Genomic DNA, 25,848 nt, shown 5'->3' with positions numbered 1-25,848 from the left:
CTTTATGGATACTATCTCAGGAGTCCACACATCCCCTGCATGGAAGAGTTTATCTCCATTTTATAAAGAAATTGCAGCATGCAGAGAGGTTAAGCAGTTTCCCCCAGGCTGCAGAGCAGTGACAGAGCCACGTGCTTCAGCAGGCAGCGTGACCCAAAGCCCTGGCCCCCACCCCACCCCATGCTTCAACGCTCCGTTGCCCTTCCACCCTATCACCCACCAGTGGTGATTTCTCTAGAATGCCTCCTGTGTCCAGCCCCGCAGTTCACGCCATGGGTCACTCTGGACCACGGCCCTAACCTCCAGACTCCTCACCCTGCTGGCAGCGTCTCCTCCTCTAGACCTGCCCAAACCATTCCTTCTCTGTGATCACTGCAGCCAACACCACAGAAAAGACATTGCCTTCCTCAAACCTTCTAGAATGCTCGCCATCTCACCCCTTTCCACCTTGCTCAGGCTTGCACCAGGCCTCGCCCGACTGTCTTTACGTCAGTGCCATTCAATATTAGTTCCCAGGTCTCATTTCCCACTGAGACACATCTCTCACAAGTGGGTCTCTGCAGGTGTCAAGTGCTCAGGTGACAAGTGGTGGTTAGTGAGAGAAGTGACACAGCACAGTGGTTAAAAAAGGAGGAAGTAGAGCAGAGACCTGGGTTCAAATCCTGGCCCTGCTCTTTCTCAGTTGTGTCATTTGGCCAAATCCTATAACCTCTCTGTGCCTTAGTTTCCTGAATTGAAAAAGGAAGCTAATGTGAGTGCCCACCTTGTGGGGGTATAGTGAGAACTAAATGAGGAGTGCTTAGCACCCTACCTGGTATGTGGCAAACACTCAACAGATGTGACTACTCAGACTGCCCTGGGAGATGCCTTCCCTCTGCAAAGGCTGGGAAAGCCCACTCCTGGGAAACAAGCAGGTGTGGCCACCTTATTTCTTCCATAAGATTGCCTTCACCCAAGAGTGCCAGCATATTCCCAGGCCAGGCAAATGCATCTTGGCAATGACCAGCAAAACCAGCCCTGTGGGTGAGTTCCAGCAGGGGTGCATCACCAAGACAGCTGTAAATGTGGCCAGGAGCCTCCAAAATTTATCCTCAGCCCATCTACCCACCCCCACGTTTCACCACTACTACACTTCCTGGTCAGCAGCTAGGCTAGAAGGGATTGTTGGGATAGAATGGGGCTGGAGCAAGGCAATGATAATGTCATCTAAATCGTCAAGAGTAAAATACTTGTTTCCCTAAAGCCAGATTTCTTTTCAATTGTTGGGATTTTCTCCTGCTCCCTTGTATCAACTTGGCTTTGACTCTTGGCACAGTTTTCATCATAGACTTGTTTTGGGAGAGGAAGCCCCAGCAACAATACAGCTCACCTCTCAGGACAACAGAACTGATTAAAATATGAGTGGGGAGGAGTAGGGTATGCCGCATTGGGTTCTAATTATGGAACTTTGGCCTCACTCACAAACACAGAGCTACAGCAAGTGAGTGGAGCTTCACTTTTCCTCCCTTATCACTGCAAAGGGCAACAGCAGTTCAAGAGGAAATGTGAGTAGCTTCTTCAAAATTGATAAGAATCACCGTCCAGGCTGACAAGAGCTGGCCCATCAGGCCATTTGAAAGCAAAGCCCCAACATACCTTGGGCTTCAGATGAATCATAGTCTACTGTTTGCCACCAACAAAAGAAAGAAAAAGACTAGATAAAAATAAAGATGAGCAGGCTCTTGGGGCAGGCCCAATTGTAAGGCCTTGAGGAGGGACTCTGGGCAGCGAGCTTAGAGCTCATCTCAGGTTGGCTTCCCAGAGGTAGGACGGGGTCTTCTCCCTTGTTCCCCCACCAGCTCCTGGAACAGGGTGGTTGTTCCCAGAGTGAAATGGTGACTCTTGGTTTTTAACCCTCAGATGCTTTAAAAATTATTTCTTGTGAAATCTGAGCAAATATAAAATACAAAGGGGGATGTAGATTAAAGGCAGAGAACAGTAGCCTTGAAGACCTAGGCTTAGTTTCAGAAAAATATTATACAGTAGAGACAGGGAGAGGGTGGGAAGTTGAGCATGAATGAGAGAGAAAGTAAGGGGCTAAAAGAACCTTTAAGTGAACTCACATTTTTCTCCATTAAGGGAAGTGAAGACAGCCAGGGTGTACCAGGCAGTATAAAGGGGCTAAGGATTGGCTCACTTCTGTTTGTCTCACTTTCAGCTAGAGAAGCCTGGAAGCACTAAATGATAGGGAAGAGATGATGGAGGGACAGGGAAGCACACTGGGACAGGGAAGAGATGATGGAGGGACAGGGAAGCACACTGGGACAGGGAAGAGATGATGGAGGGACAGGGAAGCACACTGGGACAGGGAAGAGATGATGGAGGGACAGGGAAGCACACTGGGACAGGGAAGAGATGATGGCCCCTGCCGGGGAGGGCACCCAGCTGACCATCCCACCACTGAGAGTCTTCTAAAGAAAAGGACATCACTCCAGGGGAGCTGAAAGGAAGGCAAGTCAAGGGGCCTCTGCTGATCAGATACAGGCCAAGGTTGAGGCCCCAGACTAAAGGGAAGACAGGCTTGACCACTCTAAGGACCCTGGAAGAGAAAAACTCAATGACTACAGCCAGAAGACCAAGGAACCCAGGAGATTCTGGGAAAATTGTGAATTCCACACTTTGAGTTAAGATCTACCTTAGAGGCTAGTGGGAACAGTGGAAACCCAAAACTTTCAGTTCTGAGACCACAAGTAAGGGCAGCTGGCACCTTACTCCATTATCCTACACATGGCAACACTCCCCCATGTCACCTTTATGTGAAGTGATGATTAAATACCACTGTGGACTGATAAATACCATTGTAGACTGAGCCCTTGCAGTGTATCATGCACCGAGCCTAGCATTTTCCATGCACCATCTCGTTCCATCTTCACTTGATCTTTCGAGCTAGGTATTTGGCTCCTCTTGTTGCAGACGAAAGAAACTAAGGCTCAGAGAACTTTGGTTCCTTGCCCTGATAGGATTCAACCCCCCTTGTCTGATGCAGAACTTCAAACCTTCTCAAAACACTTGTAGCCAAACACTACCATTCCAGTTAGAGTAACTGTACAGGGTTCATTCTGGTCCAGAGTAGAAGTTCCTATACAAGAATACTTACTTCTGGAGGGAAAGAACTGGGCCTTATTTACTCTATTCAGACCCCATCCAATGTTTCTGTGGATAGGATGCAGGATGTGTTGTAAGATGTTCAGAAACAAGACATCCAAAACAAGAGTGGCGATGCTTGCTTGTTAAGAAGGGCCAGCCTGGCCCTAAACGACAAATGTCACTGCTGAGCCTTCTGACCATTCACACTAGACTCAGCTTCCCCAGCGGACCTCCAGTGTCCCTTCCCTCTCCCTGAGTGATGCCCCTGCTCTCTGAACCCACCTCATCTCCCCACATTCCATGTGGCCCCTGAGGCTGCTCTTCCTGCTGCCTGGACCTGCCCAGCGCTCAGCAGAGGGTGTGAGGACTGAGCACACCGGGCCCACCTGAGCAGCAGGTGAGCAAGGTGCCCACCTTGGCGCTGATCTTCCAGGTGATCTCCCGGATGCTCTGAAACCACTCAAACAGCTCCTCCACCCTGTCGGTGGCGAACTCCACCGGAGGGTCGCCCTGCTTCTTGGGCTCCAGGACGAAGACGAAAGCCTTCTGGTTTTTCCCTTGTGGGGCTTTCACTGTGGGAGGGACAAACAAAAGGCCTGGTTGGCCTAGTAGAAGACCATGAGACCAGGCTTCCTGCTGCCTGACTCCTTTCTGTCCAGAGCCCATGGGGTCAGCTTAGGACCAACTGGGCATCTGCTTCATATCAGCAAGTGTCTGGACGCTTGGCACGTGGTGGATGAAGACCAAGGCGAGTGGAGCAGTGCCCCATCCCCAAGACAGCTCCTGTTCTCACCTCCAGAACCTGCATGTGACCTTATTTGGAAATAGGGTCTTGGCAGATGGAATTCTGCAGCAGATCTTGGGACGAGATCACCCTGGATTCCGGCTGGACCCTAAATCCAATTGGCTGGTTTCCTTATGAGAATCACGTGTCCTTATGAGACACGGAGGAAGCGGCCATATGAAGACAGAGGCTGAGCTTAGAGTGAAGCAGATACAACCAAAGACCACCAAGGATGGCCGGCAGCCCCCAGGAGAGAGGAGAGAGGCACCGGGCGGTCTCTCCCTCAGAGCTTCCAGAAGGACCAGCCCTGCCCACACCCTGAGTTTGGACTTCGAGCCTCCAGAACTGCAAGAGGGAAAAAATTCTGTTGTCTTAAGCGATTAAGTTCTCGGTGGTTTGTTGTAGCAGCCCCAGAAAACCAATACCGGGTGCAAAAGTCTTTTATCTATTCAAGAATGAAGGCCACGAGGCAGGGGTGGGGAACTGCCTGCTGGGCAATGTTAGCACCTAGAATTTCCCAGCTCTTACATGCCAGGCAATGTTCTAAGCAGCTTATAGGTACTGTATCTTGTTTAATCCTTAAAACAGCCTCATGGGATGTTGCTCTTAATATTCTCATTTTACAGGCAAGACCACTGAAGCTTAATAAGGCAAAAGAACATGTGGGGGCCACACAGCCAGCAGTGGCAAAACTGAGGCTCAGATCAAACCCAGCCTCAAATCCCTACTCACAAGCCCAGAGCCATGTGCCTCTGCTCTGCAAAGGAGCCAGAAATGATGCACAGAGCATCTTCATGGAGGCAAGAGTCCCAAATCCCCCAAGCCCCATCACCCACCAACTCCCCGCAGGACTCAGGCAGGCCCTGTGGTCACTTAGGGGCTTGGCTTTCTCATCTGTTCACTGCAGCAAAGAATCCCTCTCCCACTAACCCGACTGAATTGTCATAAGGAACAAAAAGGGCAATAAATGAAGAAAGCAAAGCACTGGTAATAGAAGCAAGAAGTTCCGGGACTGCTGTTATCTGAGGCCCAGACACATGCATGGGCCCCCCCAGGGAAGGTCCTGGAGGAAACAGACTCAGGACAAGGTAAGGGAGGCTGCCATGGATGATGGGGGCCGCTTGGAGAAAAAGCTGCTTTGGTCCATTTAAAACGGGTGCTCCAAGTCCAGGACTCCCAGCGCAAAGTCCCTCCCCACCCCACATATCTACCTGTGCTTGAGCCATGTCCTCAAGTCTGCATTGCCACAGCTCCAGCCTGGAGGCTGAGCTTCTGAGGAGGGACGCAGTGCGGCCGTGGTCTCAGCCGGCTCAGCAATCGGGACTCCCTCCTGCTACCTCCTCAGCCCTCTGAGAAAAGCACGGGAAGCACAGGCCAGTCCCAGCAGTGAGGACGAGGCTGGTGGTAACAGCTGAAACTCTTCCCTCTCTCCTGCCAGCGTCTGTTCTGGCACTTTACAGACATTAATGCCAGGCGGAACGTGGCGATCGATGACCACCTCAGCCCAAGTGCTCGTCCCTCGGCCAGGGGACCAAGCAGGTGTCACAGTCCACCTGGACAGGACTGCTGATAGGACCTGCTGCCTCCCTGCTCGGGCAGCTCCGTGGCATGAGTTGGGGGGTGTGGGTGGGAATCCAGGCTAAGACTGTGTGTGCCCACCCCAAAGAACTGAGTGCAGGGCTCAGACGCATGCTCATATGCCAGTGTTCACACCAGCCAAAAGGAGGAAACAGAGGAAAGTGGAAACAGAACGTGGTTTGTCCATACAATGCAGTATTATCCGGCTGTAAAAAGGAATTAACCTCTGGTTCCTGCTTCCATGTGCGAAACCCTGAAGACATCAAGTCGAGTGAAATAAGCCAACTGCCAAGGGACAAATATATTATTTTGCTTATATGCTGTACCTTGAATAAGCAAATTCATGGAGAGAGAAAGATGACAAGTTACCAGCGGCTGGGGGGAGATGGGCTTGTGGAGGTACTGCTTAAGGAGCAATGAGAGAATTTTGGTAATGGCTGGTGGCAATGGTGTCACAGCAGGGTGAACGTGATGACTCCCGCTGACTTGCACACTTGAAAGTAGTTCAATGGGAAATTGAGTTGTGTGTGTCTTACCACAATAAAAAGTTAAAAAAAAAAAAAAAGGGGGCTGTGCGCACATACCAACGTTATAGGTATTGAGGTCCAATATTCCTCTGCAAAGAGACCCTAAGGGGTTGTCTTCAATAATCTGTAAAGAAACAAGACATAACTCACATTGGTTTTACCGGGAATAATAAAAAGACAACTGGTTTCCAAAGCATGCCGCCGAGCGGAGACACTGCCTGTGGAACTGTTTAAAATGCATTTTCATTACGGGATCCACCCATGGGGAGAGAGCTAAATAATGAAGCATAGAGCTGCCGGAGACCAAGCAGTGAGCAGGTGCCGGCAGGTTCTGCATTCCATTTGCCATTTTTCTGCATAAAAACGTGTCCTTCAAAACCTTCCCTCCTCTCCGGTTTCAGCAAACACACTGGACCCGTCATCGGACACGATGGTGACTGAGTGGGACTCTGACCCTACCAAAAGCCCGGCTCGAAAGCCTTCGGTGGCCCCAGTGTCACACGGAGGACAGGGTTGTGCTCTGTAATCTGGCCTTCAATGCTTTCCTGCCCAAATGGCCTGCCCAGCTGCACCATCGCTGGGTCCAGTGGGGATGGAGAGCCCCGGTCTCAGTAGAGCTGGCAGGACTGTGCATCTGCCTGTCCCCTGTGCTCCCCCTCCCCTCTGCTAGGAGGAAGCGGGGGGTCTGTCTCTGCCAAGCATTTGAACACATCCACATTCCCCCCACCCCATACCTTTGCTTAGGCCATACCTTGCACTGGGGATTCCCTCCTGCCAGTCTTCTAAGTTGATATTTAAAAGCTCAAAAGCCCCCTCCTCCTTGATGCCTTCCCGGATGCCGCTTCTCTCTTGGAAGACGCCCAGAACTCTAAAAGGACCTCACAGTCCTCCTAGCAAAGATTTCACCCTAGGGCAGTGCTGTCACACAGAGGGCAGCCACTCTTCAAAGGCAGGTGGACAGAAATCAGGTTTCCAAAGTCACCAGGAAGGCCGGTTCCCCTTCCACTGCAGCTCGCCTGCTTATGCACACCAAGCACACTCCAAACGTCTGGATGTCCAAACTAAACGTGTTTCATTTGCAAGCTGCTTCAAGCAGAGGACAAATTCCCCGTTTGGCTATTTTCCCTCCAGAGGGAATTCTCCTGCATATTCAAAGTTGTTCAGCCCAGCACAGCCTGATTAAAACATGATGGGCTTGTCGCAGTGACTTTCACCCACAGCATCTCGGGGGACAATCCCAATCTCCATGTCACATGTTTTCCATGTTTGGCATGCTGGCAGGACCACCCAGCAGCCCAAGGCAAACTTCATCCACTGAGATGGCCCAGCAAACTCCCCCAAAATAACAGGATTGGCAGGGTTCCCTGTTCAGATGGCCCAAACTCACCTGCTTCTCCAGCTCCTCAACATCAACTGTTGAAATGTCCTCAACATAATTTGACGGGAAGTACTGCTGAATTCGGGCCCCATAGTCTCCTTTCCACCTAGACAGAAAGAGGCGGTTTTGTAACCCATTACATCTCCAGCTATGCTGGGGGATGGCGGCAGGTGGCTGGGTGGCTGAGCATGTGGCCACCTGGGACACAGGAGCATTTGAAAGGGATCTGCTCTTTTACCAACGATGAGGGATTTGGGGTCCTTGCCTTCCCCTTAATGTGATCCTAGTATTGGGTCTGAAACCCCAAAAGTCAAAAGCTTCCGGTGGAAGTCAGAGGCCAAGAAAGGCAAAAGCTCAACCAACCCCGAGACCCACCCCCATCCTGACCTCAGGAAGGAGACAAGGGCATCTGAAAAAGATCCTGGAGCCAGGCAGCTTGGACTCCAACTCCAACTCCATCACCACCTCCATGGACCCGCGCCTCGGCTTCTCCATCTATAAAGTTCCTCAGGGGAACTGATAGGGACTTAGGAGTGGGCACTGCTGAGCGCTTTCGACATGCCTCGTGCTCAGGAACTGCTCAACAGCCAAAAGCTGTTCCCCAACTGTGTAGCAGCACCAAGCAAACAGCACCCACTAGACTGCACCCCTCAAAGGTGCTACCCCAGCAGAGGCCAGCGCTGGGGTGTGGTGGCATGCAGGGCTCCTCCCTCCAGCCTAGCCCCCTGGTGGACCTTGTTCCACCTGTAACCATGGGGGTCTTTCCCAAATACACCTGTGGCCAGGTCACACTGATGTATCCCCAGGACCTTCCGAATCAAGCCTGGTCCCTTCAGCCTGCTGACCAGAACCAAGCATTGTCCTGCCCCAGGACCTCTCCGTCCTCACCTCCTGCCTCTCTGTAACTCAGAGCTGACATTAGCTCAGGTGACCTGTAGACCCTTTCCTACACTTACACACCTTGGCCCATGCCCTTCGGGTCCAGCGTGCTTCTACAAACCGCTTAAGAGGCAGCTCAGGCATTTCCTCTTCCAGGGAGGGTTCCCTGACTGCCACCTCGACCAAGGGCTCTTCCCTGGTGCTCCCGGGGCCTCTTGGCCCTGTGGCCATCTCAATAGCCTGCGCTTAGATTCAGCTTATAATTATACAGCTGCCTCCCTACCACATAAGTCCTTTCTCAATCTTAAGCACATCTGTATTCCAGGGTGGTGGGAAGCACACAACAAATATTTGTTGCTCAAAATAAACAGAAAAGGGACTGATAGTCTTTGGACTGGTACTACAGAACTGCCATATGTTAACCCTTCATCTTCCATTCTTCTAGACCCATCTCAGGTGAAGGCCTGAGACTCAGGATCCCCATAGGCTCTGCCCACCTGGGACTGAGCAGCCTGCACCTGTTGTCCAGGTGCCACAGTTAAAATTCCCTTCATTTTCCAAAGTGCCCCAGATTGGATGGCAAATGACTCCATCCCCAATTATACTGGAATCAGTTTGGGAGGATGCAAAAGAAGGTATTCTGTTGCAGACACCCACAGAGGTGATTTAGCCACAGCTCTTGGCCAAAGGAACTCAAGCCAGTCTCTGGATCCATGGCCTGATGGGAGCCCCAGAAACAAGGAGAACTCGGTAACAGAGATATGGAAAGACATGAGGTTGTTTCACACACAGTGTGATCCTACAATTTGGAATAATCACTTCCATGTGTCCTGACTAAAACAACACAATGGAGGCCACAAGCTGGGGCTCAGGGGTCAGGCACCCTGGGTGCCAGTCCCAGGCTGCTGTGCAACCTTGGAAGAGCTGCTGCACTTCTCGGTGCCTCAGGAGCCTTGTCTGTAAACTGCAGGCAACCTCACAGGGCCATCATGAGGATTGAATGGGCTATTTTAAATCGAGGGCTTAAAACAGCACCTGACACGTGCTTAATACACATGCACAGCGGTTCATATTCCTAAGTCAAATTTGGCTATTTATGGGAGGAAGAGAGGCTGATCTTGTGCCAAAACTCGGCTGGTATTCATGCTTTTAATCAAGTTCTTACTGCTCTAAGGTAGACCTCATATCCTAAAAGACCAGCCCTGGGACCTATCGATGGGCAGTGAATTTTTCTTCCCCAGGTGAGAGATGGACAGGGTTAAATTAATCAAACCCTAGCACACCTAGGTAACTTTGGCTTTAAAATGTTCCCTCATTGATCCAGGATGGGCCATTTCATAGAGCATAGGACTAAGCAATAGCATAAGAATTTGCATTTGAAATAATGCACTGGCTTGTATAACAGGAAGAACCTGAGATATTTAGCAACTGTGCGACTTTGGAAAGCCTCGTTCCCCAAAACGAGGGGAGAGAACCACAGTCACACCTTTGTGGGTAGGATTTGATGAGATGATATATGAAAGCAATTAGCAGTGCTTGGTAAACAGTCAGACCTCAGTAAAAGCTAGCTGCTGCTATAATAGTATACGATAATACATGACATAATAATATTATAATAATTCAACATAGTACAGTAATGTAATATGATCACCATTTGTGCCAGTTTGAAGCTATTATGTACCCCAGAAAAGCCAGGCTTTAGGCTTTTTAGCCCCCTTGTGGGGGCAGACATTTCTTTTAATTCTGACTCAATACTGAAGGGCAGAAACTTTCAATTAGATTATCTCCACAGAGATGTGACTCACCCAATTGTGGGTGGGACCTTTTGATTAGATGGAGATGCAACTCTGCCCATTCAAGGTGGGTCTTGATTAGTTTGCTGGAGTCCTTTAAAAGGGGAAACATTTTGAGGAAACCTCACAGCAGATGGAGACACTTGAAGAACAGTTGCTTCAGAGCTGACAGAGCCAAAATGAGACCCAGATGTGTGGAGATGCAGAGCCCAGCAGATGCCGCCATGTGCCTTCCCATGAGATGCTAAGCAAGCCAGAACCCAGAGTTGTGTCCTGGAGGAGCTAAGTGAAGGCCCACAGATGCCAAGTGAGGGACCCCCACAGAGTCTGAAATCAACAGAACCCAGGAGCAAGGGACCAGCAGAAGCCAGCCACACGCCTTCCCAGCTGACAGAGGTGTTCCAGACAGCATCAGCCTCTCTCGACTGAAGGTAACCTCTTGCTGGTAATTACTTTGGACATTTTCTCAGCCTTAGAACTGTAAACTTGTAACATAGTAAATCCCCACTTTAAAAGCCGTTCCATTTCTGGTATATTGTATTCCAGCAGCTTAATAAACTAATACATGTTGTTCATCCACTCTTCAGAGTAAAACCTTGCCAGGGATTGTTCAAGAGCAGCAGAGCCAGCAGGCAATGGCAAGTAAAGGGAGAGCAAAGCCAAGCCAGCATCTGGGCCTCCCGGCCAAGAAGCTACAAGACAAGCCGAGTTCTTAGCCTTACCAGCCCCCCGGCTCCTTGGAGACGTTGTGGATGAGGGCACCACGGCAGAAGCTCAGCTCGTCGCTTTGCTTGGCTTTGTAGTCATACAGCGCTTTCACGGTTCTCTGAGGCTTTCAGGGAAAACAAGAAGGAAACGGTCAGGCCAGACGACAGGGGCAGGGAGCCATGTGCCATCACAGGCACCAGCGGGTTCCTCCGTCAGGGGTGGGCAGCTGCAGCCCGAGGTTACAGCGCCACCTGCCGGTGAGGGGCTGCCACTGTGACAGGGCTTGGTCTGAGACAAGGGCACCTGGGGGTGACCCAATATTGCCTGATTTCCTCAACAAAGGGTATGCCTTTTGGATTACATCATGACCACCACCTCCCACGTCCTTTCCACCTGTGCTCAATGACCTCCCAGAAGCCAGTATCACACCATGTTGCCGGGAACCTCGCCAATATTCTCTCTAGGCCAGTGGTCCCCTAACTGGGCTTTTGCAGGACATTTTTCAACAGAAACAAGTAAGACAGAATGTACTCAGTGTCAAGTGTTCAACAGATGTGTCTTAATACCTGCCACCTGGCAAGCGTAAATCTGGGAGGGAACAGACCCCCCCTCCACCCTACCCCCATCCTTTCAGAGCAAGCAAACGGGAATGGGGGAGCCCTTGAGATGGTCAAACCTGCTTAGATAACAGCTCCTTTCCTCCCTGAGAAAACAGGGATATTTTATAAGCAATCCAGTAAAACTGCTCCCACAGCCTGCACTGTAGACTCAAGCACAGGTTCAAACCATTGCTGACCCTTACAAGATATACAAAGTGGAGGCTCACTGAGCCTCAGTTTCCCCATCTGTTAAAGAAGAATTAAAATGTTACAACTGCACAGATCGTTGAGTCTATCAAATGAGATAGAGCATGTGATGATAAAAATGGTGACAACTGTCATTTCTTACGTGCTCGCTAGAGTAAAGTACGGTTCTCAGCATTTTACCTGTCATCTTTCATTTCATCCTCACAACAGCCCCAATAAGTGGGTATTATCACCCTCCCCATTTTAGAGATGAGCAAACTGAGGCACAGAGTTCAGGACATTGCCCAAAGTCAAGCAGCTGGTAGGTGGCTGAGCCCAGAACCGAATCAGTAAATGTAAGCTGTAGTGGCAGTTCATGACATCCCATAAAAAGCAAGCATGGGTTCTAGAAACTCCACCCGAGGCTGACCAGAGCTCCTGCCCTCCTCTCCCCCACCTGTATGTAAATGGAGCCGGCTCCTCCTGTGCACCCCACTTCAAGGTTGACAGGAGGATCTGGGGGCTCCGGGGCCTAGGGGGAAGAAGGGGGGCCACACAGCTGCTTCCCCAGGGGGCAAATCTCCAGCCAGACAAACAAATCTCAGGTTCCCCCAAATGGCAGGAAAATGAGTCATACATCAGAGTGACGGGGAAGGTGTGTAAGATAGCAAAGTGGCTGAGCGCACACACCTCAGGGCCAGGTGCCTGGGTCATGGTCCAGCTCCAGGCCTGACCAGCTGTGTGACCTCGGCAGGTTATTCCTCTATTCAACTCTTCGTACCTCAGTTTCCTCATCTGTAAAATGGGGACAAAAACAGGACCTACCTCCCAGGGCCACTGCAAGAATTAATGAGCTAACCACTGTCAGGTGCTCAGAACAAAGCCTGATAAGCATTACCTATAATTATCAATCTAGTCATTCCAGTTGAAAGAACTAATCCAAAAGAAATAATGCAAAAGATGCCCAAAGCCTCACACACAAAGAAGCTCATTTTAGTATTAACCAGAAGAGCAAAAACTGCAAGCAACCTAGATGGCCACTAATGGGGAAAAATCTAAGTAAACTAGGATGCAGTCACCGAGAATATTCTGCATCATTAAAAACCATTTTCCTTTTTTTAAAAAGTTAGAATTCCAAGCTATATATTCTCATAAATTACTGGGCTCACCATATGCAACAAAAATGGTCATTAAGAATATCAGGAATGGAGAAATCCACATGTGACCGAGCAGCACAGGAACAAAGCAGGTAGCAGCCACAGGGACAGTAAGATACATCTCCAGGGACCAAAGAGCAGGAGGGAAGTCACACCCAAACAGACAGATGGCTACTGCGGCAGGATGGTGAGATGAGGCTGATTATTTTTCTCATTTTTCAAAATCTTCTTGTTGCATCTTTTTTCAATCATAATAACAGTAATAATTTCGTCTCAAAGCTCTCATCATAGACTGACAACTTGAGATCAAACTCAGCATTCAGTCGTATTTTACTTGTCTCATTTAGTTATAGGATGATTTTCCCAAAACCTTGCCAAGATCTAAAAACTGGGATATTTCACAGAGAATATACAGAGTTCTGGCTCGCTTGAAAAACTTGAAGACCCAGCCTGCTCTCTCAAAAGGCAGCCACTGACAGCTTCTGAGAAGTGGCTGCCCTTTCGGCTGCCCTCAGCTTGCCACATCTTCCACCCGCCCCCGTCACCTCCTAGACATGAGGCCAAGTGCCAGGTGTCACTTATCACCAGGCCTGCACTACTCCGATGACACTGTGGAGTGAAGAGAGATTCTCAAATCTTTTTTATGCCTGACCAGCAACCTTCATTCATTTATCTGTCTGGTTTTTAAGAACACTTGAATTTGCAGCCTCTGTTTTTTTTTTAATTCTGCTGATTTTTTTTTTTCCGCATGGGCAGGCACCAGGAATCGAACCCAGGTCTCTGGCATGGCAGGGGAGAATTCTGCCACGAAGCCACCAACACACTGTTCACAAAATAATTAGCATGTATTCCTTTTTTTTTTAAACACGGGCAGGCACTGGGAATCAAACCCGGGTCTCGGGCATGGCAGGCGAGAACTCTGCCTGCTGAGCCACCACGGCCCGCCCTCGCAGCCTCCGTTTTAAGAAATTATTTTTGAAAGAGAGAAACTCAAGTCCTTCAAAATAAACTCTAAGTGAACCATCCCATCAAGGGGTTAGAGATGCTCAGGAAGTTGCTCAGGAAGCCAGTTAAATTTGCAAAACATACCTGGGGAGAAAGGCAATTATTCTCGTTTCCAAAGCACCCTTCACTTCTAATAAAAGTTTTCGCTACTCACTAAGTCTCCTAATGTGTTTCACACACAGCTCAATTTTGCCCACAGCTTTTCGAGACTTCATTTCATTCCTTGCCAAAAGGGTTTTGCATTGGCTGGAGATGATAAGTGAGAAAAGAAATTCGTCTCTGGATTTCTACCAAGCTCACGAGCAGGGCCCCACCATAAGCAGGATTTGCACGCTCATCACGTGCCAGAAGGTCCCCCAAAGAGAAGACGCGCCATCGTTCTTCCTCTACAGGCTCAAAGTAAATTTCAGATGAAACCAGAGCAAGGAGGAGCTAGAGGCTAAAACTAAATTCCATCTCCACCTGCCTGAAATTACCCAGCAGAGGCAGTGGGAACACGAGATAGCGTTTGCACTGAGAGGAGGTCAGAGAACCAAATGGAACATACAGACACCCCCGGCTCAGCACGTGAGAGACCTCTGAAAGACTGGTAATTAGAAGGCATTTGGCCCAGAGGTGGTTTTCATCACACCACAGAATTTCAGCAAAACAGGGTCGCATTTGGATGTAATTCCATTAGCCTATTCCCTGAAACAAGATGTCATCTTGTCAATCATTTCCTCTCCAAACAAACAAAACACTTTTGGTCTAGTTTTCTAACACATCCCCTCGCCCTGTTCTAACTGCAGGTCAGCTCTAGTGGCGAGAAAATGGGGTGCACTGGAGGGTCAGTGCCGTACCATGGAAGGATTGATTTCACTCGGATCCACGTACATCCGGCTGACGTCATAGAGGGAGTTTATGTCTCTCTCCTGAAAGAAGAACAAAGAAAAATAAATAGATCACTCCATGCTCCTGCATAGCACCTTTACCCATAACGAAGGTTTGCGGTCTCAGCACCCAGTCTTTGGTAGAAGGGTTGAGACCTCACAGCATTTAGTCACAGGAAGTGGGTAGGGATGAAAAGTTACAAAATGTTTCCCCCAAATTTGGAAACTTTACCCAAAATGATAGAAGCCCCTCTCCTGGCCTACTGTGTGCCAGGAACTGCCCTCCTTTGTGAAAATACTCAATCCTAAGAGCCAGTGCAGTGCTGGAGCTAGCTCACTGCTCACAAGAGCCTGTTGAGGCCATCTCTCTGGCCCCACAATCCATGATGCCATGTTGGTCATTTGCGATTGGCCCTATGGAAGTTATTACACCAAGGGTACCAGCAGGAGCTGCAGACAGGGCTGCTTTCCCCAAGAGAGCTGGTTCACCATTTACCAACACACCACTGGCACGCTCTGCCCCTTTTCCCTTGGCTCTGGCCACGCTGGACAACTTTCTCCTGGCCCTGCCTCACTCAGCTCCAGCCACACTGGCTTCTCTAGGTCTCCAGGCTCTACCCTGGGACCTTTGCATGTGCTGGTCTCTCTCCCTTCAGGTATCTGCACGGCTCAGCCCTTCACCGCCATCAGGGTCAACTCAAAGGTCTCCTTCTCGGAGAGGACTTTCCAGATCACCCTTCATAAACTGCAGCCCCTTCCTCATCACTCTGTATCCATTATCCACCTTCCAAGGTTTTTCTCCAAAGCACTTATCACATCTGGCCCTGCTATGCATGTGTTTTTAATAATCTTATTTATCGTGTTTCCCCGGGCTAGACAGCAAGCAGCACGAGGGCACGGGCTTTGTCATGTTCAGTTTTGTACTCACAGGACCTAGTGCCGTGCCAAGAAGTAAGCACGGGCTCAATGAAGGATGGTGGACTGAATGCCAGATGAATGCAAACCTCCGGGAAGGCTTTTCCTTGGTTACCGCAGACCACATCACATGAGTCTACCACCTACCACACTGTAGCGCTCCAGGAGCTCGGGTGTCACAGGGTAGCGCAGCCTCATCTTCCGGTAGAGCGCGTGCTTCTCGTAGTAGCTGACCAGCTCCACCAGGCTCTCGAAGTAGGCAGAGGTCCCCAGCACAAAGTGCCGGCCGTCCCGGTTGATACGGCAGTGCTTTACCTTACCCCTGGCCCTGGAGAAGAAAGATGATGTGGGTTAGACACCCCAACATCCTGGCAGCCCAGCTGCTGCTCGGCCAACCCACAGGGCGGAGTAGCCCAGGTATCCGCCTTAGGGGAGCAGCTGCATCAGTTGGCAGCAGACCTCCTGTGGAGTACAAGACAGCATTAGGAACAACGCGCATCTTTACCCACATACAGAGACAAGTCGTCAAGGAATGCTGCAGAGAGGTTCAACAGCTCCTCCTGTCCTTCCCGTCCTCCCCACCTATGTCAACTTGATGTGGCTGAACATTCTAGGTGTCCAGATCAGGGGCCGGCAAACAATGGCCCACAGGCAAAATCCAACCCACCAGCTGCTTTTGTATATTCAGTTTTATTGACGCCCAGCCACGCGGCTGTAGAATACTACAACAGCAGCTGCATCACTATGTCAGAGACCACACGGCCCTCCAAGTTCACCAGCCTGTGCTCTACAACTCTAGAATTTGAATTCCAAATCCTTAAATCTTGTCTTCAGCGGCCCAACTGGTGCAATAATGGAATTTTTTTTTTTTTGTAAAAAGGAAGCAAACTCTTTATTTCTTCATCATTTGAAACAAAAGGCAAAAGAAAAAATCCAAACAGAACAAGCTCTTCAGCCTTACTCGCTTTTAATCAGCAAGAATAGAAACATTTGGGAAATTAAGCTTTGCCCCTAATTTGTAGCCAAAGGGTCTTTAAAAATGTCTAAACCTGCAGTTCCTATGGGTATACTCCTCATCTTTTAAATTTTTTGCACTGTAAAGTTTCACTTATTGTTTTAAAAAGCACATCCTGTTAAACCTTCCTTCCAGAAGTCCTGTAAAAAAATGCTAGATGACTTCTGCTTCAGCAGTTTACTTACAGTGATATTTTATTAAATTAAGGGTTTTTTTTTATAAAAGAGACAAAAAATACTGCTGAGTGGGAAAACAATTTGCAGAATGTAACTACAGTATGGCCCCATTTGTATTTTTTTTAATGGAAGAAAATATCCACACGCAAAATGGAACTATCTATTTCCCGTGGGTCCAGATATATACATGCGTAAATACATTTAAGAAGGGGGTAGCAGTGACCAGATGGAGACTTCAATTAGAAAACTGCTTTCAACCAGGACAAGGACTGAGATGAGAAGGGCCAAAAAAGATTTTAGCCTCATCTAAAATGTCTTAACTTTATAGGGAGGATGTATTTATGTAATCATGGAATTAAAAATTAATTTTAAAACTAACTCCTGCAGAGAGTTCTCTAGGGCAGGAGGTAAGAGCATGGAATGGGTTCTGACTCCTTCCTTACAGAACTGTGGGCAAGCAAGTTGACCTCTCTGACCCTCAGTTTCCTCATCCATAGCCTTGGGTATCTGCACCTGTTGTCTTAGAGGATTAAGATAGGTAGCTGTTAGGCATTCCAGATTAAGCACTTAGTACTGTGTCTGGTATGCAGTGGGTGCTCAATAATGAATGGCTTAGGCAGTACAAGCAAGGTCATACCAAAACCAGCTTCCCAGAGATAAAGAGGAATGAAAAGGGAAGATGGAGAGGAGCCAAAATAGAAGTTTCTCTTTCCTGCCTCCTGGACTGTGTTGCTACCAGCCAGTGGATATCAGGGATTGAGGTCTTAGCTTCATCAAGAAGCCCCCCACCCTGCTGCCACCCCCCCATTGATCCCACCCCAACAACTTCATCTCTCTGCATGGATCTGAAAGCAGAACATTCTTTGCTCCTGTGGAAATCTACCCAGAAGTTCAGTCTAAGTTCCCAGAGCCTAGAACTGGGAGGAGGGAAGAGAGGAAAGGAGGAAGGGAGGGGAGAGAAGAGAAGTTCCTCCAAGCCTGGACCCATGTTCCCTTCCGTTGGAGGGCTCTGCCCCACCCCATCACTCTGGAGAACCCCTAATCACTCTGTATGACCCCATCTGACCACTCTCTCGTACACCCCTTACCCAAAGAGCAATGTGCCAACATGCCCAACCCTCCTGGCAGAGGCAGCACTTCTCAGCAAATGGCACCGTTACCCCACACCCCAACAGGGGAGAGTGGTGGCTATTTTTGGTTGTCACAATAATGGGGCACCCCAGCCTGCAGTGGGCAGAGGCACAGGACACTCTCTAACCCTCCCTCCTCTCAGAGAAACACTGGGCTGGATGAAGCTTCCCTGGCAGTGGAGACTGTCCTCATCATTGATTGGCTCATGCGTTTACTAGCCACCTACTGTTTTCCAGACAATGCTAAGTAAGAACAGATCAAAAGCAAGAAACACCTGTGAGTAATGTGACACCATCTCCCAAACCCGTTAGACTGTTGGCTTCAGGAGGGCAAGGACCAGGGTTACTTTTCATTGCTGCTGTTTGTGGAGCCCAGCATAGGGCCTGGCACATAGTAACTGCTCAATGATCATCTATCAATTCCTAAAAAAAAATAAACACTCTAGTTCTCAAGATGCTCCCTACCTCATTGAGTGGACAGAAACGCACACAGAATGGCAGACATACAGAAGTCAAGCATCTCCAGGGGTACTGCCCTCCCTCAGGCTTCATCCCTGTGGTTCTGGTGACCCCAACCCCATCGCCAGCTCCCAGGTGACCATTGAGAATCATGGCACCTTGGTCAAGGATGGACCAGAGAGAGTACATCTCAGGACTTGTGCTTTCTGCTGGCAACCGCCCTGGTACCCCACCTTCAAGCCTCCTGAGAATGAAGCCAACGGAGTAGCGCCAAGATGGAGACAGAGGTGGTAGCACGCCAAGTATGTCCAGGGGAGACCCTGGGTCCAGGAGTGCTGGAAGCCGGTTTTGCCTCTTGAACATCACCTTTGTTTGTTTCAGCCAGTTGGGTCAGGTTTTCGTTACCTGCACCCAACAGCACCCTAACAGACTGACAGACGGCCCCTCTGGAGGACGCAACCCCAGCCCAAGGCCTGGTACACAGCAGTCGTTCAATTACTGCTCAGTGCCTGGGACACACCAGGTCCCATCAAGCCTGAGCAGGCACCACCAAGACATTTTGGGAAAAGGGCGAAGGGCAGACGTGCCAATGTGAACGAAGCCCAGGGTCCCCTTGCCAGCAGCATGAAGCCCCAAAAGGCCAGGCTGAGTGGAGACTTCTTTCTGGCAGGAGCTGGCATACAGTTGGCACTCAATATAGAGAATGACAGTCATCACCAACAGCAGTAACACCTACACCAAGGAGGCAGCCCAGGGATAGGCAGCAGGGCCGGGAAGGGGCATTACTGGTTAAACATGTCGCCCAAAAGATATGTTCCAGTCATCACGCCCAGGCCCAGGAACGTGATCTTATTTGGAAAAAGGGTCTTTGAAGACGTGATACTTAAAATGAGGCGAACTGGATGTTGGTGGGTCCTGGCCCACTATGGCTGGTTTCTTTCTAAGAAGAGGAGGATGTGGACGCAAACACACAAACATGGAGGGAAGGCCCCGTGCAGAGGAGGCAGAGGCACTGGGGGCCCCCACCCGGCCCCATCCCTTCCTGTCCCCGCGCAGCTCACCTGAAGGTGATGGCGTAGGAGTCGCTGCCTTCCCGCCTCCGCACCAGGAAGGCCCCGTCGCGGGGGACGCGCATGAGCATGTCCTCGGCCTCGCCACGGCTCAGCCGGTCGTAGTACCACCTGCGCGGGGAGGGCGCGGCCAGGTGAGGGGCCCCGGGCCGGAGGCGCCGCTGTCACCACCTTGGGGGCGCCCGCCGCCACCCACTCCCCGGGAAAAGGGCGTTTTTAAAAAGAACCCCAAGACACAGCTTGGGAGGAACATTTATGTGGGGGGCTGCATGGGGTACAAGGGAATAGAAGGACTGTGGTTACGACCCCCCGGCCCGGGGCAGGAGTCAGGGGGCGGGGGGCGGCCCGCACAGAGCAAGGCCGCTGCATCTCAGGCTCTGGAAGTCCAAGGCGGAGATTGGGCCCTCGAGTTTTAGAGGGTTTCTGTGTTTCGGTTGGGGCTGCTTCTTAAGATGTGAAACAGCACATTTTCAAAGGCAACCCACACAGAAATAGCAACGTGGAAAAAGTAAAGTTGCTGTAAGTTAATACTGGTTCCTCGGAAATGTGAATTTTAGCAGTCTTCTGCCTAAAAAAATCTTTTTTTAAACTTCCAGTCCTTCCTAAGGCATAATTGATACCTTAATGGCTGGGTGAAAAATTCAAGGGGAAACCTTTACAGTTACTTCTTCCTTGTTTGAAAACAAATGGGAAGGGGCTTTGACATGCGGGAAGACACAATCGGGTCAACATTAATCGCTGGAAAGCACAGCCCAAGCCCTTGAGGCCATGGAAGAAGGGGAGCAAGAGAAAAAGCAAGGAAGGGAGGAAAGAGGGAAAAGAAAGAGGGAGGGGGAAAAGAAGGGAAACAAGACAAAGGGGGGTAGGAAGGGAGTGAAGGGAAGGAACAAAGGGGAGAGGAGGGAGGAAAAAGAAGGGAAGGGAGAAAGAAAAGAGAAGAAAGAGGAATGGGGGAGAGAGGGAAAAGAAGAGGGAGAAGGGAAGGGAGGGAAGGAGGGGGGGAGGGGAGGAAAGAACGGAAGAGGAGCGGGGAAGAGAGGAAAGAAGGGAAGGGGAGAGGGCAAGGAGAGAAAATGCAGAAGTGATGGTGGGTCTTTGGCAACTGTGGCTGCCTGTGGGAGTTTTAAAAGACCGAGTGGCCCGGGTGAGAAGTGGCCGGGAACCGGAGCCCCTGCCCGCCCAGGAGCATGGCTCTTCCGCCTCGGGACGAAGACGCAGCCCGGGCGCCCCCATGCCTCCCGCAGGGCCTGAGGAGCCGCGGGAAACCCGCGGACGTACGGCTGGGACTCGTGCGGGTTGGGGTTGGGGACTGGGTCGGTGAGCCGGAGCTCGAACTCGGCGCAGCGCAGGTGGCTCTCGCGGTAGTGCTGGATGAGAGCGTAGATGCTGCTGAACAAGAGGTTGTCAGTCAGGTAGTACTTGAGGGTCCCGCCCTCCGTGGTGGAGCAGATGTGGCAGTGCTGGACGCGGCCCGACCGCCTGCGGGGAGAGGGGCAGTCAGTGCGGGGTGCCCCCATGTCGAGGCCTTCCCTCCTGCACCGAGAACCGGCCCGCAGCTGCAGCCCAAGCTGCTCCTTTGGCCTGATTCCACATCTTCCCTCCCTCCCCCACCCGCTGCCTTCTTGGACCTGCGGAATTCCTGCTCTGGAGCCAGACCGCCTGGGTTCAAATCCCCACCCTGCCACTTAGGAGCCAAATGACCCTGAGCAAGTTACCTGACCTCACCGAGCTTCCATTTTTTATCCTTGTGATACAATGTGGACAATAACACAAGAATAGTAATAGTATCTACCTCATAGAGTCCTCCTGAGGATTAAAGGAGGGTGCACACAAAATGAGCCTCCTGTGCTGCCTGGCAGGTGGTAAAGTTTACATAGGTGTTAGAGATGACTCGTTTTATGTTGTTGCTATTAATGCTTATCCTTTGGGTCTCATCTTAAACATCACCTCTTTCAGGAAGCCCTCCCTGACCATTCCTCCCCCACCCTCCACACACACATTGCTTTAAGTCCCTCTGTTAACAATTTTCGTAACACCTTGCATTTTTTTTCTTTGCACTTACCACAACTATGATTATACATCATTTGCATGATTAGTAATTTATTGTCCATATCCCCCACCAGAATGTATTCTCAATAAGGTCAGGGATGCCATCTGTTTGTTCACTGCTAAATTATTGTGCCTAGCACATGTCTACCACTGAGGATGGATGGATGGATGGAAGGATGGATGGATGGATGGATGGATGGATGGATGGATGGATGGATGGACGGATGGACAGACGGACGGATGGACAGATGGACAGATGTGTGAGTGGGTAGGTGGGGAGGGGAGTAGATGGGTAGGTGGAGGGATGGATGGATGGGGGATGAATGAATGAGTAAGTGCATTACATCCATACGACACCTCCATAAGGCCACCTTTAGACTCCCCACTCTACGGATGAGAAGAGGGAGACTCCAGTTGGTGAACTGGACTGCCCCGGGTCACACCGTCCACTCTAAGGGCCAGGACTCGAGAGAGATGAGCGAGGCTGCACTATGCACATATAGGGGGAGGATCCTGCCTTTCTTTTTTTAATACTGGTATTTTTGATCATGGATCTTTTTTACATTTTGATTTTTATAAATAGTGCATTGAAGTACCATTTATCTCAATGACTGAGTTTATTCAAATTCTGCAGAGGTGAGTGCATTCCCCACCTCCCCCTAGCCCTGGCCCTGCACAACTCACTAAATGCACTCTGGGATTCTAAGCCCCATACTGACGCCCTCCCGACCAGCCATGCGGGAACGCTGGGGTGCCCCAGGCAGAGGGGCTAGTTACCAGAAGGATAGGGTGTAGTCACTGGGGTACGTCTCACTCTCCCGCACCAGGAAGGTTCCGTCCTTGCCCCCCGTCTCGGCACAGTATTCCTGCAGCAGCTTCTCGGCACTAGTTCTCTTCTCTAGCTTTTTATGGAACCACTTCTCCCCAAAATGCAGCTCTGTGGGGGGTATATCCTGGGCAAAAAAAGAGAGGAGAGGTTTCTGCAGGCAACCCAGACACCTGGATGGGACCCCCGGTGCCACCAGACTGTCCCTCTGGCCCATGCTGACCAAGGGGTTGCGACTCCCTGCATGATGGAGAGCAGTCACCAGGGAGAGGCTGGCCTCAGGGAGCCCAAAAGGTCTGGGAAGGCAGCTTCCACTTGCCTCTGCCATCCGCCACCCACCCCTGACTATTTTTGGTGGCTATCTGGAGTCCTGAGAGAGAACATAGGTAGAGCCCTTTCTGATATTCTACTAGGAAACCTGAGGCCATAATATTAAGGGTCTGCACTCAAGAAATAGTACTAGTGATAGAAAACAGCCAAGGGGAGAGGGAAGGAAAGGCTGGGACCAGACAGGGTGATGGAGCCAGAGAGAGCACTCAAATGGGCTAGTGAGGCCCTCTGGAGGGCAGGAAGGAGCCTTGAACCATACAGGCTAATAAGCATGTGGGCCCGCCCGCCCTGCCTGGGTACCCAAAGAGGAACTCGCTCCAGCCTGGCCAAAAATGCAGAGAAGCGACACAGGAGGTCTCCTAGGACCCACAGGGCCAGCCCCGGCTCAGGAGAAGAGCCCTGGGCCCCACCCACCTGGGGTGAATCCTCTTCTGCAGTCTGTTCGATGTCGTCGCTGAAGGACAGCTTGGCGTCAGCGATGGCGCAGTAGTGCCGAGTCCATTTCTAAGAAGCCAGACCAGCGTCAGCCTCCTCCCCCAGACTTCAGGCCATACTGGGACGCAGGGCTGCCCTGTGGCCTGGCCGAGAGTCACCCGGCCTTCCCTGGGGAGTCACGTGTCCCAAGGATTTTTTTTTTTTTTTGGACATCTGTGGTAATTTCCCCAAACCTGTTAACTCTTGAGACATCTATTTGGTTTTGGTTTATTTTGACATTTTAGGGATGTTTTAGTCAACATGTCTAAGGGTAGATATGCCTTAAGAGTCCATTTCTATTACATATTTATTTAATTTACAGCCTTTTAAGAACTATGGGATTGTTCTGTCTGTCCTCACGACCGTCTTCTATTTCATCTACTGTTCATATTTTTAGGGCTTTTCAGCCAACTTATCTAGAAGCTCTCTCTATGACCTTTAACTCTGAATTAATTTTTTAATTTAAATTTCAACCATCTTTTATGTTTATTTCCAAGATAGAAGAACAGATGCGTGAAAGTATCCTCAAATGGGTCGGGACATGAGGGGAAGGAGTGTGAGAAGGAGCATCAGGGGGATGGAAGGATTAGCTCTCAAAACACCTTACTCTCATCCAAAAATAAGACTTCAGGTACAACTGTGCCAGATCAGAGAAGACGAAAGAGTCTGGCTAACTAAACACATTACAGGGACCTGGACTGAATCCTGGACCAGAAAAAGGACATTAGTGGACAAACAGGTGAACCTGGAACAAGGCTGACAATTGTCCTGTGACTATGTCGGATGTTACTATCCGGGAAAGCTGGGTGGGGCTTATAAGGGAACTGTCTGCACTTTTTTTTGCAACACTTTTATAAATACAAAATTATTTCAAAATAAACATTAAAATTTATATATATATATATATATTATATATATATATATATATATATATATATATATATATATATATATATAAAGCTTCATTATGAAGATAAATCTACTTGGCAAAAAATTCACTGGGGTCAAAAGGGAGTAAGACAGGACTATCCCCCAGAGTTCTCGAGCAGGCCATGGAAGGGGCTGGGAGGTGAGTGCCAGGGTGGCCTCCCGGGGTACAGAGAATCCCAGGCCCCACCTGATCAATGGAGTCCCACATGTACAGCTCGCCCTGTTGCTTCTGCTCCTCTTTCTTGTCTTCCATGTTGATGTCCACATCACCTCGGGGGCCCAGCTTCTTGTGCTGAAGGAAAAAGACACCGAGTCTTCCTCATGGCCCACACCTGGGATCTGTGAGCCTACAGGCCCCACCCCAGGGCCTTTGCACCTCCCGTTCTCGGCACCTGGCTTGTCTCTCACTACATGCAGGTCTGTGCCCAGGGTCACCTCCTATAAGAAGCCTTCTTGGAATACGTGATCTGAAAATAGCCTGCCTTCCCCTTCCTATGCTTGTCACTCGCTAGCCCTGCTTAATGTTTCTCACCTTTTAGCCCTACATGATGTATATATCTATTTGCTTATTTGTCTTCTGTCTGTGTTTCCTACTAGAATATAAGCCCCATGAAAGCAGGGGCTTTGTTTTACTTCCTGATGAGTCTCTTGTGCCCCAGAACAGTGTTCCTCATAGAGGAAGTACTCGATAAATGTATGGTGCATACACAGCCCCATCTGGGAGCCCAGTACTGAGAGGGAAAGGTGGGACCCCAGCCAGCCCAGGGCAGCAGAGGCACACCGGGAACTCAGAGCAAAGGGTCGAGTGCAGAGAGCACTGCTGCCGTGGGACGCAGTGTGCCCCTGGGCAAGGCTTCACAGTCCGCACCTGCAGGAGGAAGGCAGGTGCTCAGGACAGCGGTCCCGCAGGCAGGACCCCCTGCCCGGGGGACAGCAGTTATGAGCCACAGGTAGCAGCGACATGGGGGAGAGAGCTCAGGATTTGGAGTCAGATCCGACTTTGACTTTGGTCCTCTCACTTAACTAGCTGTGTGACCCTGGCCTGGTGATGTGGTCTCCCGGAGTCTTGTATCCCTCCCCCCACCCCCATAAAATGCAGATTATGACTGGCCTGCAGGATCACACATGCCAGTGGAGGTGAAGAAGACTTGTAAACAGGGAAGACATAAGCACCCCCTTTTCAACGGCAGTTGGGTACAGGCAGGGAAGGTGGGCTTTGGAGGCAAACCTGGCCTTGAATTAGTTCCTTGGCAGGAACAACCGATGGGACCCTGGCTGGGTCAGTTCACCTCTACATCCCAGCATCCATATAGGTAAGGAACATGCGGGGTTCCTTACCATATAGGTAAGGAACATGGGGTCAGGATTCCCCATTCTGTAGGTCTGCAGTGAGACTGAATAACAAAATATTTCCAAGCCCAGCCTGCAGTGATTATGTAATACATGCATTTCCACCCCCTTCCCCTGAAATAGAAAGGGGCGCACTTCAGGGTGTCACAGAAGAAGCAGCGGACACCCACAAAGGGCCTTCACTACTTCACACCCTAAAGCAAGAGCCAGAACCCCCCTGGGAATACCCAGAGATCCGTCCAAAGTGGGAAACTGAGGGAAGCGATAGATGTGCCCGTAAACGAAAGACAAATGCGACAAGAACCCCTAAAGACTTGGCGAGCACACGCCCGAGGAGCCACGGCCCCCGCTCGCCTTGCCCAGTTGGGAAGCCTCTTCTGGGGACTCCATAAGACCTGCCCCAGGAGCTGACCGGACACACACACTCCCAAGGCGCTGACTCGCTCACCCCTGCGGGCCTCGACAGCCCCTCGTCCAGCCGGCCTCAGCCAAGGCCCCCAGCCCGCCGTTGGTGTCTCCCCGTAGACGGGCCTTC

At 50.3% G+C, this 25,848-nt stretch overlaps 1 protein-coding gene and 1 long non-coding RNA gene across 4 annotated transcripts in view; one reads left to right on the top strand and one right to left on the bottom strand.

The window, feature by feature from the left end:
- The window catches only part of LOC143659818 (uncharacterized), a 109,350-nt gene extending 85,476 nt beyond the window's left edge, over positions 1-23,874 (top strand). The window contains exon 5 of one of the 2 annotated variants that reach the window (XR_013163762.1): positions 23,531-23,874. This is a non-coding gene — a long non-coding RNA (uncharacterized LOC143659818). Of the gene's footprint in view, positions 1-14,508; positions 15,227-23,530 lie in introns of those variants that run through there. The other variant, XR_013163761.1, reaches the window with a different exon arrangement.
- The window catches only part of PLCG2 (phospholipase C gamma 2), a 172,712-nt gene that overhangs the window by 33,443 nt on the left and 113,421 nt on the right, over positions 1-25,848 (bottom strand). Inside the window, exons 15-25 of one of the 2 annotated variants that reach the window (XM_077133130.1) lie at positions 24,151-24,255; positions 22,974-23,063; positions 22,181-22,356; positions 20,633-20,833; positions 19,346-19,465; positions 15,652-15,832; positions 14,560-14,631; positions 10,788-10,897; positions 7,403-7,499; positions 6,073-6,139; positions 3,541-3,698 (exon numbers count right to left, since the gene is read on the bottom strand). In XM_077133130.1, the coding sequence (XP_076989245.1) occupies positions 3,541-3,698; positions 6,073-6,139; positions 7,403-7,499; positions 10,788-10,897; positions 14,560-14,631; positions 15,652-15,832; positions 19,346-19,465; positions 20,633-20,833; positions 22,181-22,356; positions 22,974-23,063; positions 24,151-24,255 (1,377 nt within the window). Of the gene's footprint in view, positions 1-3,540; positions 3,723-6,072; positions 6,140-7,402; positions 7,500-10,787; positions 10,898-14,559; positions 14,632-15,651; positions 15,833-19,345; positions 19,466-20,632; positions 20,834-22,180; positions 22,357-22,973; positions 23,064-24,150; positions 24,256-25,848 lie in introns of both variants that reach the window. The other variant, XM_077133129.1, reaches the window with a different exon arrangement.

This window comes from Tamandua tetradactyla, chromosome 16 (genome assembly GCF_023851605.1).
Source record: "Tamandua tetradactyla isolate mTamTet1 chromosome 16, mTamTet1.pri, whole genome shotgun sequence".
NCBI classification, from domain to species: domain Eukaryota; kingdom Metazoa; phylum Chordata; class Mammalia; order Pilosa; family Myrmecophagidae; genus Tamandua; species Tamandua tetradactyla.
This window is presented reverse-complemented; position numbering and strand designations above follow the sequence as displayed.